Source organism: Sorex araneus, chromosome 4 (assembly GCF_027595985.1).
Source record: "Sorex araneus isolate mSorAra2 chromosome 4, mSorAra2.pri, whole genome shotgun sequence".
Taxonomy (NCBI): Eukaryota; Metazoa; Chordata; class Mammalia; order Eulipotyphla; family Soricidae; genus Sorex; species Sorex araneus.
In genome coordinates, this window is record NC_073305.1 from 185,776,538 (window position 1) to 185,797,577 (window position 21,040).

Consider the following 21,040-nt stretch of genomic DNA (forward strand, 5'->3'; position numbering starts at 1 on the left):
CAGCATCCCATATGGTCCCCTGAGCACCACCAGGAGTAATTTCTGAGTGCGAGCCAGGAGTAAGCCCCTGTGCATCACCGGGTGTGACCCAAAAAGGGGGAAAAAATAGTATGCACTTTGAAGAATTTAACAGTAATCTTCCATGTAGTTCCTGGCATGTTTATGTCAACTAGGTCAAGGACAGTCCTAAGCAGAATGTTGTGTCTTGTGTAAACAGATGCTACTAATGAAGGTTCCTGTGTTCTGTTGGGAACAGAGACCATAATTCCATCTAGTCTGCGGTGGTGACTCCCGTAAGCCTCCTTGAGCACAGGCTGAAGGCAGTTGACTGTGACTAACCCGGTTCCATCCTCAACACTGTATGGTCCCCTAAGCACAGTGATAGGAATTTACTAAACCCTTGAGCCATCACTGAGCATTTTCCAAAAACCAAAACAATAACAAAAGCACTTAATAGGAACAAATTTTCTTGTTACAAAAGAATTCAGGAAAGATGAAACTCTGAAGTTTTGTGTTGGCTTTTGTTACACTTGATAAAAGCAATCAGATCATTGTTAGTGCAGTTGGAGCTTGAAATTTTTATTTCCTAAACTATGGTATATGTACACTGTGGAATACTACTCAGCCATAAGAAAAGATGAAGTCGGATAAAATTTACCTATGAGCTATCAAGCAGGAAAGAAAATGAATTTCACAAAAGCAAAAAGAAAAGAAAAGATGAAGTCGTGCAGTTTGCTGCTACGTGGAACCTGGAGATTATCATGCTGAGTGAAGTTAGTCAGAGGGAGACAGTCACAAAATAATCTCTCTTATGTGGGAGACAGGAACATCATGATGTAACAACAAATACCCAAAGACAGTGGGAACAACATAAGAATGGTCTTCAATGGGAGGCATGCCAGTTGGGGAAGCAGGGTGGGGGGTGCTGAAAGGTGGAAATGTTATATATAAAGCCCTATGTGCCACAGCACGGTAAACCACAGTGCAAACACACTCACACACCACCTTAATCTCTCATCTCTGATAGAAGCAGACTGGTGGTTGAGTTGTGGGGGGGTCATGGAGGAGAGAAGTGGGCGTGGTGATGGAGTCTGTTGAAACAATGTATGCTTGAAACCCAATCCTGTAACTTCACTGACTAAATACATTTTTTAAATTATATTTCTTATGTTTGGTTTGTTGTTTTTTTTTTTCCTGTAAATCAGCTAATGATGTAACTGGCTTAAGGGAATCTGAAGAAAAACTAAAGCAACAACAGCAAGAGTCTGCTCGCAGAGAAAACATCCTTGTAATGCGACTAGCAACCAAGGAGCAAGAGATGCAAGAGTGTACTGTAAGTATTTCACTTGTTTACAGTGTTTTTGAGATTTAATTGCTTTAAGAGTTCACATTATCATGTGTTGGTATAAACCGAGTTTTATATAATATTAAATATAAGGGGGCTGGAGTGATAGCAGAGCTGGTAGGGCGTTTGCCTTGCATGCAACCGGCCTGGGTTCGATTCCCAGCATCCCATATGGTCCCCCGAGCATCACCAGGATTAATTCTTGAGTGCATGAGCCAGGAGTAACCTCTGTGCATCACTGACCCAAGCAAAATATATATATTAAATATAAGTATACAATTTGTTATGACACACTTTGAGCTAAAAGTTTACTAATGTAAAATTTAGGTTGATAGTCCTAAAATTTTTTTAAAATTTTTTTAAAATGTCCTTAAGTAAAAAATTTTTAATTAGAGACCATGACACTGCTGGGATGGCTAAATGTCTTAGTCTGTACTACTCAGGATCTGTGTAGCAACTGAAGAGATCAGAAGTGGCATGATAACAAGGGTGATGTGGGACCACCCCCCCAAAAAAAAATCCATGGAAAGAAGGGGCATGACAACAGTAGAAGAAAACCCATGTGCCAGCCTGTCTCATTTTCTTGGGGGTCCCACATCTGGCAGTGCTCAGGGATGTATCCATTTCTGTACTTGGGGCCACTGCTGCTGCTGGTGTTCAGGGGAATGTAAGTTGGGGACAAACCCTGACCTCCCAAGTCTGCTGAACCTGTTGAACTGTCTCCAGACCAGGGCAACCTTTTGGAGATGATTCCCATGCAGACACTTAAGCTGGAAAAGTAAAGGTCGAAGCTCACAGCCACATTCTACTATTTGACGATCTGATTAAAAATGGCCAACAACTGGGGGCTGGAGCGATAGCACAGCGGGTAGAGCATTTGCCTTGTATTCGGTCAACCTGGGTTTGATTCCCAGCATCCCATATGGTCCCCTGAGCAGAGCCAGGAATAACCCCTGTGCATCGCCAGGTGTGACCCAAAAAGCAAAAAAAAAAAAAAGGCCAACAACCTCATAGCCTCCCTCCAGTCATGGCTGCATAAATTCTGTTGAGGAAAAAGGTGGCATTTTGATTGCTGAATTTGATCACAAAGGTCTGCTGTTGGAGATAATCCCAGAGTCTTGTGGGGGTGGTTTTATGAGCCATACCCGATGGTGCTTAGAGTTTACTCCTGGCTCTGCACTCAGGAATCACTCCCAGCAGTGCTCAGGGGACCATATGGGAAGCTGGGGATCGAGCCTGAGTTAGCTACATGCCAGGCAAGCGCCCTCCGCCCTCCGCCCTCCGGATCATTCTGGCCCCCAGAGTCTTAAGCTTGTCAGAAAGTATCCAGTGTCCCTCTCTGGTCTTTCTTATAAAGAAAGAAAGTCCAAGGTCATGTTTTATATTTGTTTTTGGTTAGTAACACCAAAGTAACACCAGCGGGGTTACTCCTGGCTCTATCCTCAAGATCACTCCTTACAGGGCTCAGGGGACCATACGGGACACCAGCGATTGAACCCAGGCCTTACCTTCTATCTCTCTGGCCCATGAAGTTAAAAGATTTAATGAATTGCTCATAGGCTTGTTTTAGTAGCTTGATTGCTGAAGAAGTATTTTCTTACTGTGTAATTTGTACTGCTTAAGCCTGTTGTTTGACTCATTTATCTTGTCCTCACTTTTTTGTGTGTGGTGGTACAGGGAATGAACACTAACCATGGGCCAAAGGGACTGTACAGCAGGTAGGGCGCTGCCTTGTATGTGACCAAACTGGGCTCTATATCCGGCAGCACATGTGGTCCCTGAGCATCACTTGATATAATTCAAAAACAATCCCTAAATTAAGTAAATCGTGTTTTGCTCATTAAAATAGAAACTCTGTATTCTCATCTAGTATATTTGTGTCTTGTTCTGTAACGATTTTTTTGTTGTTTTAATTTATTTATTGAATCACCGTGAGAACAGTTACAAAGCTTTCATGTTTGAGTCTCGGTCATACAATGATCAAACACCCATCCCTTCACCACCAAAAACCCCAGTATCCCCCCCATCCCATCCCATCCCTGCCCCTACCTGTGTGGCAGAAAATTTCCATGTTACTGTCTACTTTGATTATATTCAATTTCGACACCAGTCCCACCATTATTATTTGGAATTTTCTCCTCTGTAAAGTTTTGTAGATTAGTTACTTATGTCAGCTTTTAGTCTTATTTAACACTTTGTGTGTAGTGTGAAGAAAGTGATGCTTTTTTTTTTTTTCTTTTCTTTTTTGGGTCACACCTGGCAATGCACAGGGGTTACTTCTGGCTCTGCACTCAGGAATTACTCCTGGCAGTGCTCAGGGGACCATATGGGATGCTGGGAATCGAACCCAGGTCAGCCCATGCAAGGCAAATGCCCTCCCCGCTGTGCTATCACTTTAGCCCTAATGCATTTATTTTTTATTTGGGTGCCATACTTGGCAGTACTGGGGCTTACTCCTGACTCAGGGTTGACTCCTGGCAGGCTCAGGGGACCATATTGGCTATCGGGCATTGAACCCAGACTGGCCACCTGTGTAAGGCAAATACCCTATCTGCTGTGCTCTCTTCTGTCCCAGAAAGTGGTGCGCTTGATGCTAATAAACTGTATTTCATGTTTTAGAAGTTTATTTTTGGTGTGCTAGTAATAGTACAGCTGAAGTGGAAATGGAAGGTTCCGTGTGTAAGTAGAGGGATCTGGTATGGTGGAAATGCCCTTTATTGGGAGCAACAGCTGCAAGATTGCAGTCATTCTGCCATTGAACTACCTGTATCCTTGAACCATTATATTTAATCTTGTCAAAATAAGCAAGGTGAACTAGGTCAGTCACCTTCCAGCATCAGACTTTGTGATTCTGATCTGATCAACTCAGAGGTATTTAAAGAAAAAGATTATAGACATTATTTTGGTATTTGTTGCTTCTAAAACTTTAATACCAACTCTTAGAAGTAGTGTATTTTTTTAAATTCTGAAGTAGCATTGTGGTTTTAAGTAACAGATATGCTTCCAGGGGACCTGTGCATAGAATTATTTCCTTGAGCGTAAGATTGAACTAGTAAATTTAAGAATCCACTGGTTTTCTCATTTGTTTTGTTTGCTTTTGGCATCACCAGTGGTGGTCCTGGCTTCCTTCAGGCTTAGGGGTCATCCCTGACTGCTTAAGGGACCATGTGTGGGGCCAGTGACTGACCCAGCATGACAGCATGCAGGACAAGCGCCACACTGGCCGTGCCATCTCTCTGACCCTATGATTAATAATAGACAAGTTTTTCCCTGTGGTTGTCAGCATGTTCAGTACTCTGACATTAGGGCTTTGTTTGGTTTGGACTCTGTTGCAGAGTAGTATGTAATCACTTTCTTTAAAGACTCCAAGTATGAAATTTGAATAACCTTAAGTTATTTGTAATTCCTATATTTTTTCCCAAAGGATTTTAAGGTGGTGGGGGTGTGGTTCTTAATATCACTGTATCACTGTCATCCTATTGCTCATCCATTTACTCGAGCGGGCACCAGTAACATCTCCATTGTGAGACTTGTTGTTACTATTTTGGCACATCAAATACGCCACAGGGAGCTTGCCGGGCTTTCCCGAGAGGGACAGAGGAATCAAACCCGGGTTGGCCTCGTTCAAGGCAAACACCCTATTATAAATCCAACTGGCAATGGGCTCTGGGGTTACTTCGCCAAACTCTCTCTTCATTTACCCCTTTGATTAGGTAGTAATTGTTGTTTTTGTTTGCACAGACTCAGATCCAGTACCTCAAGCAAGTCCAGCAGCCCAGTGTTGCTCAACTGAGATCGACTATGGTAGACCCAGCGATCAACTTGTTTTTCCTAAAAATGAAAGGCGAACTGGAACAGACTAAAGACAAACTGGAACAAGCTCAAAATGAACTGAGTGCCTGGAAGTTTACGCCTGATAGGTAAACAATCATATCCCCAGTCAAGACTTCCCTGACAGTCCCACTTCGAGAACACTGTGTGGGACAGCCGAGTACTCGTTTCCACACCAAGACTCAGACTTTTTGAGCCAAAAAAAGCCACATTCCTTACTGTCCAGCTTGTAATGGTTAATGTGCACTTACCAGATGAACCTTGTGTTTCAGCTCTTTCCTCTCCCCCTCCCCTTGCTTCAGAGGCCTGATGGCGTCGGACTATTCCGAAGAAGTGGCCTCCTCCGAAAAATTCCCCTTCTAGAACATGTAGACACTTGAGAGAACAGTTTCTGTTTGAAGAAAATACAGGGAGAAACAGAAGTCTTAAGTCTGTGGCACACTGTGTCTTCAGACAGTTTGGAGGAATGAAAACCTAGAGATTTAAAATCCTGAATTGAACATGTAAAATTGCAGTAAAATGTAAAAACGGAAAATGCATCGCTCTTACTGTTGAGCATAGTGACTTAGAGACACTGCTTATCAGCTTTGCCGATAAGACTGTGGACTTCGTGATTGTTGGTGGACTTCTGGGTCAAAACTCAATTGGGGTGAATTTTGCCTCTAAAGGTTTATTTGCTAAGAACTAACTTAAGAGTCGTGAGAGAATCAAACAATAGATGTCAGTACAAATAGTTCATTTATTTAACCATCTCCTTTGGGGCTCTCTATTACTTGATGGAGCCTTAAATCAATGTGGTTTTTAATCAATGGTTTGTTCTTTGAATGGTTGCGAAAACTGTAGATAATCATATCGAGGACTGTACAAATATGAAGGTGTGGTATCAAATCAGGTTTAAACTGTTTGAAGCATTAAAAACATTCATTTCACAAGTAGATTGTATAAGGATATTGGCTGTGGTGGGACTCACTGCGTTATTTTTCAGTAGTGGAATTTATTAATCCCCGTTCCGTTCAACAGGCACATGTGGAAAGAGCATTGTCGTTGGTGTTCATGGGGGAATGTGTTCCTTCATTGTATTTGGCCTTTTGTACTGCACTCTTGATATTAAATTAAATGTGCCTTGAAATAGTTGTTTTTTTTTTTAAGTTCAAGGAATACTATGATGATTTTGTTGTACTTTTAATATTTTGGTTTGGGGGGCTATGGAGAGCAGATTCAGTTTGGAAACATTGTTGCTGTGCTCTTCAAGAGAAGGAAAAGGCTCTGTGTCTCATTTTTTAAAGACCTATTTTTTTTCCAGCTGGTATAAAAGACAAGGACACTTGACACTTGTTACTTTTTGACACTATGTCCCAGGATATTGCAGTAGAAATTAATGTGGGACAGCTTCACGGGTGCCTGCTGAAGACTGGGGAGTAGAGTGACTCGAGACTGTGGGCTGGCCTAAGTGAGCCATTTTGTATTTGAATTACAAACAAAGGTATAGTGATCATTTCTAGCAAATTCATTTGATCATTTAGATAAATGAGGCATTTTCTTCATGCTTCCATCCAGTCCTGGAGGTGAATTTTTTTCGTCAGATCATTCTGTAAGTCACCAATTTGAATTTTCGCTTGGTGATAATGGAGTCTAAGATGAGTGGAAGATAAATGTTCCAGATTGTCCCAACGGTTAAGTGCAGTTTTAACAAGGGTGACTTAAGTTCTCTCTTAATCGTTCAAATCAATTGTAAGTATCTTGTATGTTTGTGCTTTAGGGAACTGATGTGGGGCCGAGGGTGGGTTAAAGAAGTGGTTTTTGTGACTTTCAACAAGACATTTGCTTCTAAAATTCTCACAGTTTTTGGGTGTTGGAGGGTAAGTAATGAAACCTGTCAAAAGTCTTGAAATAATTTTATATGATGCCATTAAAGATAGAAGTGACCTATTTTTAGGTTTTAAAAAGGTTATAAAATGTATTAATACATATATCAGTTATATATAACATCTTTGCCATTTAGGTAATCCCAGAGGTCTGTGGGATTTTATTGTTTAACATCTTTTAAATTTAAGATACACTTTCATAAAATTGGAAGTCTGGAGCAATGGTGGAAACAGGATGCGGAGAGTGGCCCATGAACGCGCTCGCGCGCTCCTCCCTGCCTGGGAGCAGTGAGTGCCGTTCTCTTGGGTAGCGCGATCATTGCTCTGTGCATAGAATCCGTGTTTATATGTATGGTTCTTCTCTAAAAAAATGTGATCATGCCTCCTTTGGATTTTCTACTGCATGTAGATGTTTTAATGGTTAAAATTATTTCCACTGTATTAAAGAATCGTGACATAATTAAATTTTGTTCTATTTAAAAAGAAGAAAGAAAGCTGTAGGGAGCCAGAGATAATACAGAGGGTAGGGTGCCTTTCACACAGCCGGCCCGGGTTCTATCTCTGGCACCCCATGTGGTCTCCTGAGCATGGCAAGGGATGGCCCAGAAAACAGAAGTAAGAGTATATCCAGCACTACAAATACTTCATTAAATTGAAACAGCTCAGTAACATGGACTAAATCAGTGTGGACTGCATTTTTTTTTTCATGTTGGTATTCTCAGTTTCAGTTTTGAGGGAGAAAGATTACCAGAGTCACCTACTTTGTGTGACATGTATATTCATTTTAGTGTTTTGAGGTATAAGAATCTGTTCTCTCCAGGTTCGGAACCATAGCACAGTGAATAGGGTGCTTACCTTGCATGTGGCTGACCAGGTTCCATCTCTGGCATTTCATATGGTCGTACCAGCCCACCAGGAGTTGACCCCTGTGCACTGTATTATTAGGTGTGCCCTCCCCCGGTTACAGCCTGATACACACTTTTTTTTTTTTTTAATTGTCGGGGGCCGGAGCGATAGCACAGCGGGTAGGGTGTTTGCCTTGCATGCGGCCGACCCGGGTTCGATCCCCGGCATCCCATATGGTCCCCTAAGCACCGCCAGGAGTAATTCCTGAGTGCAAAGCCAGGAGTAACCCCTGAGCATCGCTGGGTGTGACCCAAAAAGAAAAAAAAATTGTCTTCTTTTTGTTTGGGGGCCACGCCCAGTGATGCTCAGGACTTAATCCTGCCGGGACTCAGAGGACTATATGGAATGCTGGGGACCCAGCCTGGGTGAAGGCAAGCACCTTACCCACTGCACCGTCTCCTCAGCCCCTAATAAGTGTCTTGGACAGTTTTCTAATGTAACTTTAAGATTTTAATTCTTATTATTAAGTATTATTTTTGGGGGCCAGAGCAATAGTACAGCGGGCAGGGCGTTGCCTTGCACGCGGCCAACTTGAGTTCGATCCCTGGTATCCCATATGGTTCCCTGAGCATTTCTAGGAGTGGTTCCTGAGTGCAGAGCCAGGAGTAATCTCTGAACATCGCCAAGTGTGACCCAAAGAAAACAAAAAAAGAATTATTTTAGGGATCAGAGATAGAGGACAGTAAGAAAGACTCATGTAGGCTGCTCTATTGAACTTGATCCCCGGCACTGTGTATGGGCCCTGAGTCCCCCTAAGAGTAAGCCCTGAGCACAGAGCCATGAGTAAGCTCTTAGTACCACCAGGTGTGGCTGCGGGACGTATAAATGTAATTTATTGATTTTGTAAAGATATTACTTCGAATTACCCGCCCCCCTCCATTTTTAGGGTCATGCCTGGTGGTGCCTGGGTCTACTCCTCCTGGGGTGTCCTGCAGTGGTGGGGAGCCGCCAGGGTTACTGCATAAAGTAAATCGTGGACTCCAACCCTTTGAGCTGAGGAGGCCCTCAGTTGATGTGTGGGTGGGGGAGGGGGTGTTGGTGTGTTGTTGTTTTTGTTTCCGGGCCACACCCAGCACTGTTCAGGACTTACTCCTGGCTCTGCACTTGGGAGTCACTCCTGGCGGGTTCTGGCACCGTTTGGGGTATCAGGATGGAACCTATGTCTGCCGTGTGCAAGGTAAGCGCCCTGCTGTCCTGTTGCTCTAGCCCTGATCCTCAGTTTGGTTCTCATGTTAGTTTTAGGTTTATGAGCCACCCCCAGCGATGCTCGGGGAGTCATGTGAGATGCCAGGGATTGGACCTGGGTCAGTCTTGCGCGTGGCAAGCCACTATCTGCTGTGCTCGCTCTGGCCCCAGTTTCTTGGTGTGATGAACACAACACAAACTGTGCGTCACTACTAGTCTCTGAAACGATGGGGTTCTCCTAGGACAGGTGCTTAGGCAAAAAGCTCTGACCTTCTGGAGGTTAGTGCAGAGGGTAGCGCACTTCCTCACGCACTTCTGACCTAGGTTTGGGCCCTAGCACAGAGAAAGGAGTAAGACATGAGCATCGATGAGTGTGGCCCAACTTTGTTGTAGCCTCTAATGTGTCGGATTCCCATAAAAGTGTTTTCATGTTCGTTGATCAGCACCAGTACTTCATAATTTGTAAGAAAACATTATGAGGGGAAACATGTAAAAAGGCTGGAGAATTAGTACTCAGTGGAGGCTGAAGTCAGAGGGTACTAACATGCAATGGGACTGTCTGAAATCACAGTACCAATGACTAGTGGTAGAATTGCCAGCTTACTAGGCACCATATAAAGACACTCTTGGTCCAGGCGTGAGTTGAGTAGTGGGGTCCATGCTGACGTGTGAGACCCTGACTCGATTTCTGCCTCCAGAAGAATAAGCCTTTCCAGGTACTAACTCAAGGCTGTTGTGAAACCAGGGCTCCTTTGAGCAGTGGTAAACCAGGTTTTACTCTACCACAGACTAGGATAGGTGCTACATATAGCTCAACGGGTAGGGATGCAGAGGGGCCTGAGTTGCATCCCCGGTGCCACATACGATCCCCCCAAGAATGACTGCTGAGCCAGGAATAACCCTTGAGCACACCCCTAATAAAAGCCCCACTAAGGGAAAGAATGAAATTCCATTTCCATAGTTGCTCTGCTTTAAAAGTTCTGGGCAAGGGTTTTAGCTCTGGCAAGGATATATTTCTTGGGTTCCGGAGCAGTAGTACAGCAGGTGGGGCATTTATTTGCCTCGCACACAGCAGACCTAGGGTCAATCTCCAGTATCCCATATGGCCCCCCAAGCACTACCAGAAGTAATTCCTGAGTTGTCAGGATTAACTCCTGAGCATCACCAGATGTGCCCCCCGCCCCAGACACACACACACACTGTACATTTTTTAAAATTATATATATTAGGGGGCTGGAGTGATAGCACAGCGGGTAGGGCGTTTGCCTTGCACGCGGCCAACCCTGGTTTGAATCCCAGCATCCCATATGGTCCCCTGAGCACCACCAGGGGTAATTCCTGAGTGAAGAGCCAGGAGTAACCCCTGTGCATCGCTGGGTGTGACCCAAAAACAAAAATAAATAAAATTATATATTTTCCCCCTCCCTGGGGGTCAGAGTAATAATGCAATGGGGTAGGGCCCTTGCCTTGCACACAGCTGACCCCTGTTCAATCTCGGTATCCAATAGTGTACCCCAAGCATCGCCAGGAGTAATACTGCATTGCTGTGTGTGACCAAAATCCTCCACACACACAATTTTTTCTCCCCTTAAGAAGGTATATTTCTTTTCTCTTTTTTTTTTTTCTTCTTTTTGGGTCACACCCGGAGATGCACAGGGGTTACTCCTGGCTCTGCACTCAGGAATCACTCCTGGCAGTGCTCAGGGGACCATATGGGATGCTGGGATTCAAACCCGGGTTGGCCGTGTGCAAGGCAAACGCCCTACCCGCTGTGCTATCGCTCCAGACCTAAGAAGGAATATTTCTTGTATGCGAGTGAGACTTTGGTTTGTATTCCTAGTACTGTGATTGGGCAGTTATAAGGCCTAATAAGATAAAGTGCATTCTGGGACCAAGTGTGACCTCCAAAAACAGTGTTAGCTAAAACCTTTTTGTTTTTGTTTGAGGGCGGGACACCCCAGAGTACTCAGGAGTTATAACTGCTGGTGGTGCTCAGGGGAAGATGTGAGGATCAAACCCAGGTCGTGCATGCAAGGCAAGCGTTCTACCCACTATACTATCTCTCTGGCCACCAAACATGTTTTATCCAATAAGATCTTGGTGAACTTCAAGAATTGGTGGCTGGAGTGATTGCACAGTGGGTAGGGCGTTTGCCTTGCACGCAGCCAACCTGGGTTCGATTCCCAGCATCCCGTAGGGTCCCCTGAGCACCGCCAGGAGTAATTCCTGAGTGCAGAGCCAGGAGTAACCCCTGAGCATTGCTGAGTGTGACCTCCCCCCCAAAAAAAAAGAATCTGCACACCTCACTCTACAATGCCAGGAGTGATTCCTGAGGGGGAAAAAAAGAGTGGTCTCTTTTCTGTTACTGTGCTGAGGCTAAAGAAAAAGGGGTAAAGTTTTGGGTTTAGGGAATTGCTTTTTGTTTTGTGTTATGAGTAAGCCCTAGCTCTATGCCCAAGAATTAAACACATTTTTTGCCTACAAAATTTTTGCTGATATTATTATTATTCATCTGGGTTTTAGATTACATATTAGCAATTTATCTCTGTATGTGTGTACTCTTTATACACACACGTGTATATATAAATTTGGGAGGAGGGTGTTTGGGCCACTCGGCACTTCCTCCTGGCTCTGTGCTACAGGATCAGTCTTGAGTGCTCGGGTTCCACGTGTGGTCACGTGGAAGGCTGCAGTTTAGCCCCATACTAGCTCCAGTATTATCTGACACTGTTTCAATAGCCTTTTTTTTTTCTTTTTGGGTCACACTCGGCGATGCTCAGGGGTTACTCCTGGCTTGTGCACTCAAATTCCTCCTGGCAGTGCTTGGGGGACCATATGGGATGCTGGGAATTGAACCAGGGTCGGCCGCGTGCAAGGCAAATGCTCTACCCACTGTACTCTTGCACCAGACCCCTGTTTCAATGACCTTTAGGTCTTCCTTTTTTTCTTCTTCTTTTTGGGTCACACCCAGTAATGCACAGGGGTTACTCCTGGCTTTGCACTCAGGAATTACTCTTGGAGGTGCTCAGGGGACCATATGGGATGCTGGGAATCAAACCGAAGTCGGCTGTGTGCAAGGCAAATGCCTTACCTGCTATACTATCGGTCCAGCCCCAGGTCTTATATTTTTATAAGTAGCATTGTAGCACTGTCATCCTGTTGCTCATCGATTTGCTCAAGCGGGCACCAGTAACGTCTCCATTGTGAGACTTGTTATTACTGTATTTGGCATATCAAATATGCCACGGAGAGCTCGCCAGGCTCTGCTGTGTGGCCAGGATATTCTCGGTAGCTTGCCAGGCTCTCTTGAGAGGGATGGAGGAATTGAACCCGGGTCGGCTGCGTGCAAGGCAAATGCCCTGCCCACTGTGCTAAGCTAGTCATTTTTCATCCTAAGAATAATTTTTTATAAATTCTTAGCCCCATATTTTTTTGGCCAGTCACACCCTCAGGGTCTGCTCCCAGCTCTGTGCTTGGAGGTCACTACTGACCATGCATGGACCAGAGAGAATCATGTGCAGGGTGGGTGTTTGCCTTGCATACAGCTGACCCCGGTGTCAGCCTCCACCCCCAGCATCACTAGCTGTGGCTCCCTCTCCCACCCCCAGAGTGACTGACCATGCAGTGCTGAGAGATCAAACCAGGGACAGCCACATGCAGGACAAGCTCCTTAACCCCGGTACTATCTGTCCCGTACCCGGAAGTTTAATGTTTTTGATTTGGGGCCACATCTGGTGCTGCCCAGAAACTCAGGAATTCCTGTCTCTCCTCAAGAGTGACCTCTGGTAGTTCTTTTTTGGGGCGGGGGGTCACACCCGGCGATGCACAGGGGTTACTCCTGGCTCTGCACTCAGGAATTACTCCTGGCGGTGCTCGGGGGACCATACGGGATGCTGGGATTTGAACCCGGGTCGGCCGCGTGCAAGGCAAACGCCCTACCCGCTATGCTGTCGCTCCAGCCCCCTCTGGTAGTTCTTGACCATATTTGTGCCTAGGATTCAAACCAGGGTCTGCGGGATGGAAGGCAAGTGCCTTAACCCCTATATGATCTCTCTTGACCAAACTCGTAAATTTTTATTATTCTCTAGGATGTTAAGATAGATTTTATTTATTTATTGCTTTCTGGGTCACACTCAGCTATGCTCAGGGGTCACTCCTGGCTCTGTACTCAGGAATTACCCCTGGCCGTGCTCAGGGGACCATATGGGATGCTGGGAATCGAACCTGGGTCAGCCGCGTGCAAGGCAAACGCCCTCGCTCCAGCCCCTAAATAGTTTTTAAATTGATGTTATTTATGTACAAAATTATTGGACCCCATTACCACCAAAGCTTCCACTACTCTTCACTGTGTCTCTTCCAATTGGCCTTCCCCCTTCCCTTTTTTTTTTTAAAAAATACTTGTCCTAAGTCAGTGCCAAATCCGAATAGATCATCATGAAGTTTGTATTTGCAATTAATACTGCATTTGACTTCACAGAAACTTCTGTTCCATTAAAGCTGTATGCCTTAATATTTTATTAATGTTGGTATATCTGAGGTGTGTTAATTAACTGACTTTTACTACAAATAGTATGCATGAATGTATATTTTAGACTCTTTACTAGTGTAATACAGAGGGAAATGGCCATTTGGGTATTTTTTATTTAGGATTTATGTTTGCTCCTATATTGGTGAAAGACTGAAATGCAGAAGGAAGACTACGTGTTCCGGGAAAGAAGATAGGAATTATAGGGCGCTATCTTCTGTGAAATAGTTGCATTGCCTGTGTGTTCATTTCTGTCACTGTAATAACCGCAGCATAACGCTTGTAGGGAATTTTGTCTTCACTTTATGATGAGTGGCTCTTTCCTTTGCAGCCAAACGGGCAAAAAGTTAATGGCGAAGTGTCGAATGCTTATCCAGGAGAACCAAGAGCTTGGAAGGCAGCTGTCCCAGGGACGTATTGCACAACTTGAAGCAGAGTTGGCTTTACAGAAGAAATATAGTGAGGAGCTTAAAAGCAGTCAGGATGGTAAGGGGTCTTCTGGAAGTTGGTTAACCTTGCACTGGCTTTAACATGCCAGGCGTGAATACTAGAGATTAGATTCTGTACATGCTAATCGCTGCCAATTGTTAGTGTTTCTAGTTGTCAATCCCTGTTCTGATAATTTCCTGTGTAGATTTTTTTTTAGTTTTGTTTTATATCCCCCCTCTCCCCCACCCCCAGTGTGGAATTTGGTGAACTGAGAAAGGCTGGGGTCTGCAGCAGTAACCCAGTGGGCTCATAAGAAGGAAGTGGGGTTCAGTCACTGGCACCTTGCCACTGGGATCTACCCTCTAACCCCCCAGCACAGAGCCACCCCCCACCCCCAAAATAAAGGCAGGCTATCTTGGCATTATGGAATTTGTAGAGCTACAAATTCAAATCTTCAAAGTATTTGGCCATTTCCAGCAGTTTAGAAATGGAATTAAAGATAGTACAGTGTGGAGCTGGAGAGATAGCACAGTGGGTAGGGCATTTGCCTTGCACGTGGCCGACCCGGGTTCAAATCCCAGCATCCCATATGGTCCCCTGAGCACGGCCAGGGGTAATTCCTGAGTGCAGAGCCAGGAGTAACCCCTGTGCATCGCTGGGTGTGACCCAAAAAGAAAAAAAAAAAAAAGATAGTACAGTGCATAAGGCACTTGCTATTCCTGCAGCCATCATGGGTTCAATCCCTGCCACTCCAGATGGTTCCACAAGCACTGCAAGAAAGATTCCTGACTGCACAACCAGGGGTAAGACCTGAGCCACACTGGGTGTGACCCCCAAACCAAACAAAACTAAAAGCAAGGGTTAAGGCATTTGCCTTGCATGCAGGCAACCCTGTTCTATCCCCTGTACTACCTGTCTCCTGAGCACTGCCAAGAGTGACCCTCAAGACTGCAGGTGTGCCCCCAAATGAAGATACAGATACGTGTGTGTAAGTGCACACAATTGGACATGCATAGTAAGGGCCCATTCAGTGAATAAGAGAAACTTTCTTTTTTTTCTTTTTGGGTCACACCTGGCAATGCACAGGGGTTCTTCCTGGCTCTGCACTCAGGAATTAGCCCTGGTGGTGCTCAGGGGACCATAAGGGATGCTGGGAATCGAACCCGGGTCGGCCGCATGCAAGGCAACTACCCGCTGTGCTATTGCTCCAGCCCCGAAACATTTAAATTCTTGAAACAACTTTATTCGCTGCTGCCCACCTGCGGCTAATTGTGACTTCATCAGTGCTGTTTGTGGGGAAAAGAGCAGCAGGGGAAACATCCAGTCAAAACGGGGGGGGGGGGGGGGGGGAGAGACGGGTCTGGGAAGGCACCTCAAAGGGCTGAAAGCTTGCTGCAATCTTGAGTTTCATCCCTGATTGCCCTTACCCCTAAGTGCTGCTGAGTGTGACACCAAAATCAACAAAATATTTTTTGAGAATGTCTATAATTAAAAATTGCAGATATCAATAAATCAATCCTCCCCTCTCCCCCCCCTTTTTTTTAAAGTAGATCTTTTAAAATACCTTTTCAGGGCTGAAAAGATAGAGTCCAGAGGTTTGGCACATGCCTCACACATGGCCATCTTTGGTTTGTGCCCTAGCTCGGTTCTGCCCAGAGCCAAGAGAGCTCTGAGCAGGCTGCTGGGGCCTGCAAAACCAAAAGAAGTGAGAGGTGTGTCTTTCCAGGAGGGGGGGGGGGGCTTTTTGGGACATCTATCTTTCCCTCCCTCTCTCGCTCTTTCTCTCCTGCTCTGGACTTACTCCTCCTCTGCGCTCAGGAATCCGCCCTGCAGCTTTACTCTTTCTCAGGCCCCCAGCTTGCTTTCTGAGCCTGACACTGTTGGGGACTGTGTTTTGTGAAAACACAAAACAGAAACTACCTCCTAAACATGTGGGAAGTTCTTAACTTTTCATAAACATAGTAGCTATTTTCAGATCCCTATTCCTCCGGCCCCTAAAGTCTTTTTACAACTTACTGTATATTTACCAATTTGTAACCGTTCTTACTTTTTAAAATGAGAGCCACGGCTGGCGCGGCAGCAGCATTGTGCTTGTGCTTTGGTCCCCTGAGCGTTCTTTGCAGTAGTTGGGATTCAGCTGAAGACGAGTGTGTGCCAGAGATCTCCTGTGCGGTGTATCAGCTCTCAAGACACTTAACTGGTTTTTGCTTTTCCTTGATGTCAGCAAAGCCGTCTGGGGGTTGTTAGAGCGGAACCCCACAGTGCAGCCCTGTGCCTGCACAGGGAGCTGAAAGGCATGGGTCTTGTGGGCTTGTTCAGTTGTACCTTATTAGATGGTTCAGTTCATTCCTTTTGCACATTTATCTGTTTGGGGGACCACGTCTGGCAGAATGCACAATCACTGCCGCCAGTGCTGGAGTACTTTGCTGTGGCAGGGATCCCTCATGCAAAGCCTTCTTGGCATGCACTCAGCCCGTTGCTCTGTCTTCAGCCCCTCACTTTTTTTTTTTTTAATGTTTGTTTTGTTTGTTTGTTTTTGGGTCACAACCGGCAGTGCACAGGGGTTACTCCTGGCCCATGCACTCAAGAAGTACTCCTGGCGGTGCTCGGGGGACCATATAGGATTCTGGGATTCGAACCCAGGTCGGCCGCGTGCAAGGCAAACACCCTACCCACTGTGCTATTGCTCCAGCCCCAACCACTCACATTTTAATCTGCCGTCAGCCAAAAGCACACCTCACTTTGGGACTTTATTTTCTTGGTTTTGGAGTTAACCCATATATAACACATAACATATATAACACAGGTGTTATATATGGGTTTCTCCTGGTGCACTGCTCGTTGCTTGATGTTTGCACCTGTACCTCCTGCAGACAGCCTGTGCACCCTGCTGTCTCCTCACCCTCACTATCACAGTTTTTTTTTTTTAGGGTGGGCTATACTTGACAGAACTCAAGTCATTCCCGATGGTGCTGGGGAAAAGTACTAAGTGCCAGGAATATTAAGAACCAGTGAATTCCTTTCTCATTTCTCTCTCTCTCTCTCTCTCTCTCTCTCTCTCTCTCTCTCTCTCTCTCTGTCCTTCTCCTCTTTCTCTCCTCGCTCTCCTTTCTCTCTCTCCCCGCCCCTTTCTAAAATGCCATTCAGATCATTCTGTTGTGTTTTGAGACTCTTAAACAGTGAATTGTCTGGTTTTCTGATAGTCACTAAGAAGTAGAATATGTCTTATGAGATATTGAAGCACATTTGACTCTCCTTTGTGCAGAACTGAATGACTTTATCATCCAGCTGGACGAAGAAGTCGAGGGTATGCAGAGCACCATTCTAGTCCTGCAGCAGCAGCTGAAGGAGACGCGCCAGCAGTTGGCTCAGTACCAACAGCAGCAGTCTCAAGCCTCCGCCCCAAGTACCAGCAGGACTACAGCTTCTGAGCCCGGGGCACCGGCGGAGGCCGCAGGTAAAGACTGCAGTCGGCTGGCCAATGGACCAAGCAATGGCAGCTCCTCCCGCCAGAGGACGTCTGGGTCTGGATTTCACAGGGAGGGGGACACAACCGAAGATGCTTCTCCTCCTTCTCCAGGGAATGGGAATAAGGCCTCCAACAGCTCTGAGGAGAGAACTGGCAGAGGTAGTGGTTACGTAAACCCACTCAGTGCGGGGTATGAAAGTGTAGACTCTCCCACGGGCAGTGAAAACTCTCTCACACACCACTCAAATGACACAGACTCCAATCCTGACCCTCAAGAGGAGAAAACAGTGAGTGGGAAAGGTAACCGAACTGCGGGTTCCCGCCACGTCCAGAATGGCTTGGACTCAAGTGTAAATGTACAGGGTTCAGTTTTGTAATATTTTTTCCAGCAAATTTTTATACAGTGTCATTTAATTTGGGAGAGGATACTGTCCAGAAATTTAATGCATACTTTGGTCACAATTTGCCTCTTCTGTGGGTGTTTTCTTTTTCTTCCTTTTTTTTTTCCTTCTCCTTTTGCTTCTATACCTCTGCCACTTTGGGAATTGTAACAGTTAATGCTTCGTTGCTTCAAAGGACATTTTGTGTAGGCTCAAGTTATTTTTATATGAGTTAATGTGAAGTTGTAAATGGAACTCTTTGCTTCCAGTATAACACAATGATGTCTGTGTAAATCTGTGTCTATCTAGATCCCGTGCTGTGTGAGGGCATCTTCCTCCTGCTCTCAGCCCCGCACCGTCCAGGACTGTCATAGGTGGGAGGTCATGACTGCCAAGTTGGCCCAGTACAGTAGTTCTATCGCTAAGAGTGGGACTTGCCGACGGAGTCCTATAGTAGTTTCCGTGTTAGATACAGTTTTTCCCACCATTCATCTGTGCATTTTCTCTTTAGGTGACTGTTGAAGAAATGTGTGTGTGTAGTTAACTCAGTTATGACCTGTTGTACCTGTTAATGCACATTGCTCTGTGACTCTAGTAGATCTCGCCTGTACTGACCAAACCCGAATAAAGATTTTTATTGTAACTCCTGCATCAATCTGTGTACTTAGCATTTGTCATTGATTCATGTGGTATTGCTGAAGTTTTGTCCATTAGTTTTGCAACACACTTCATAAACGTGAAAATCTTTAAATCCATGCGTCATTTTTTATTGTGATTTTATAATGTTGTTGCCAGTTATACATTATTTGTAAAATGAACATGGAGTTTAGGATTACATTTGATTGCTGTTCTTTCTGGCTTGTAAAAATAATGATTCTGCAAAGTCTGAAGAGGAGGCTGGAGAGCGGACTGCAGTGACAGCACGGGGCGGGGGGTGGGGGGAGGGTGCTGACCTGCACAGAGACAACTCAGGCTCCTGCCCCGGCTCCCCGTCAGGAGCCATCTCTGAGAGAGAGCTAGGAGTAAGCTCTGATTACTGCCAGCTGGAGCCCAAATCCCCCAGAACTCGGGGGGTGAGGTTCTGGAGAGATCATACAGCAGGTAGGGCACTTTCCTGGCATGCGGACAACCTGGGTGTGATCCTGGCACCGCAGATTGTCCCCAAATGCTGCTAGAAATTATTCCTGAGCACAGAGCCCGGAGTACACTCTGAATCCCGGGTGTGACCCAAAAAACACATCCACTGCCAGGACCAGAGAGATGGTACAGTAGGTGAGGCACTTGCCATGCACTTTGGCCCCCAGCGTCCCCTGGTCCCCCAGGCACAGTCAGAGTAAGCCCTGAGCATCTCTGGATGTGGCCCCAGAAGAACACTCTGCACTGCTATAAATGATAAGTCTGCTAATGTTACCTGGTAAGCAGGGGAGGTATTAAGAGGGAAGAGAAATTGTTTTATGTTTAAGAATTAAAATTGCGTCATACTTTCTTATTTTAAGCTTTGAATACAAAGGTCTGTGATGTGAATGACATTGCAATCCATAGGTTTTGTTTTGGGGCAATACCCAGCTGTGCCCAGGGCTTACTCCTGTCCCTGTGCACAGGGATCGTTCCAGACCGTGCTCCACGGTGCCGGGGATTGAACTGGGATCTGCCTCGTGCTTTACCTCCTGTACTCTTTGGCCTGTAAAGTATTCCATGTTTTATTTTTTCCTTTTGGGCCACTCCTCGCAGTGATCAGAGGTTGCGCCCGGCAGTGCTCAGGGAATCCGAAGGATTGGACCCGCATCGTCCATGTGTCAGGCAAGTGCCCTACTCACTATCTCCCGGCCCCCTACACTTCCCAATCCAGATATTGGACTGGGACAGTTTGTGATAAACTGGATTCATATTTTTTGGTTTAGATTTTTGGGTCACACCTGGCTGTGGCTCAGGGCTCTTCCTTTTGTTTGGGGGCCACACCTGGTGGCACTCAGGGTTTGTTCCTAGCTCTGTGCTCAGAAATTAGTCCTGGTGGGGCAGGGGACCATATGGAATGCTGGGGACCAAGCCTGGGTTGACTTTGTGTCAGGCAGCTGCCGTCCACTAAACTGTCTAGCTCCAGTTTTTGTTTTTCACTGGTTTTGGTTTGGGGTCTACACGCTCTGCACAGGGCTTGGGAACCGGTAAAGGGTATCAAGCATCAAACCCAGGCCAAGCACCCTACCCACTGTAGTAAGCTCCACCCCCTCCCCCCAATTGAACTTTTGACTACAATAGTATTCCCTGGTCTGTCGAGTGCCATGGGTTTTGGGTTTTATGTAGGTCCATTTCATTTGTCCAGTTGTAACAGTTTCTTCTTTTTGGAATTCATGTAATTAATTGGTGTAAAGCAGGAACTTCCCCTTTTTTGGCTAAAAGTGGACCTGTTTGTGTGTCACCACTTTTCTGGCGCTGTTGAACCTGTACAAGATGGACTTGGACAGAGAGCTCCAGCCTTGCAGTCAGTCGTCCTTTCTGACACTAGTGCTTTCTCTGCGGGCGTGTGTCCGCAGGAGGTGGTGCAGAGGACGCCTCTGAAGGACGGGGCTTGACACCTGGCGCCACAGCTTGGCTTGTGGCAAGTGCTTGCACAGAGCGGTGCCAGGCGCGGTGGTGGGCAGGAAATAGTCACGACCGCCAGTGTCGAGAAGTCAAGTGCCACGAGAGCTGTGTACCAACTCTCCTTCAGGATTTTGGGGGGCTTCACAGAAAGAAAAGATGTCAATTTTGAACTTTGCCACAGAATTTTCATTAAATATCTGTGATGTAAGAGTGAAAAGCTGTTTACTGGGGCTGGAGCGATAGCACAGCGGGTAGGGCGTTTGCCTTGCACGCGGCCGACCCGGGTTCTAATCCCAGCATTCCATAGGGTCCCCTGAGCACCGCCAGGGGTAATTCCTGAGTGAAGAGCCAGGAGTAACCCCTGTGCATCGCCAGGTGTGATCCAGAAACCAAAAAAAAAAAAAAAAAAAAAGCAGTTTGTAACAGTTTCTTCTAAGCAGGAAGGGCAGAAGTGCCGAAGTATCCTAATGATTTTCAAACTTTCACACCTGTGGACTGGAAAAAATAAATTATACTGAGAACTAC

General features: G+C 45.8%; 1 protein-coding gene across 1 annotated transcript in view; it reads left to right on the plus strand.

Moving 5' to 3' along the window:
- Positions 1-18,586, plus strand: part of WTAP (WT1 associated protein) — a 37,618-nt gene extending 19,032 nt beyond the window's left edge. Inside the window, exons 5-8 of the mRNA XM_055135069.1 lie at positions 1,206-1,333; positions 5,087-5,265; positions 13,989-14,143; positions 17,352-18,586. Of these exons, the coding sequence (XP_054991044.1) occupies positions 1,206-1,333; positions 5,087-5,265; positions 13,989-14,143; positions 17,352-17,932 (1,043 nt within the window). The 3' untranslated portion in view covers positions 17,933-18,586. The remainder of the gene's footprint in view (positions 1-1,205; positions 1,334-5,086; positions 5,266-13,988; positions 14,144-17,351) is intronic.
- Positions 18,587-21,040: the final 2,454 nt, after the last annotated feature.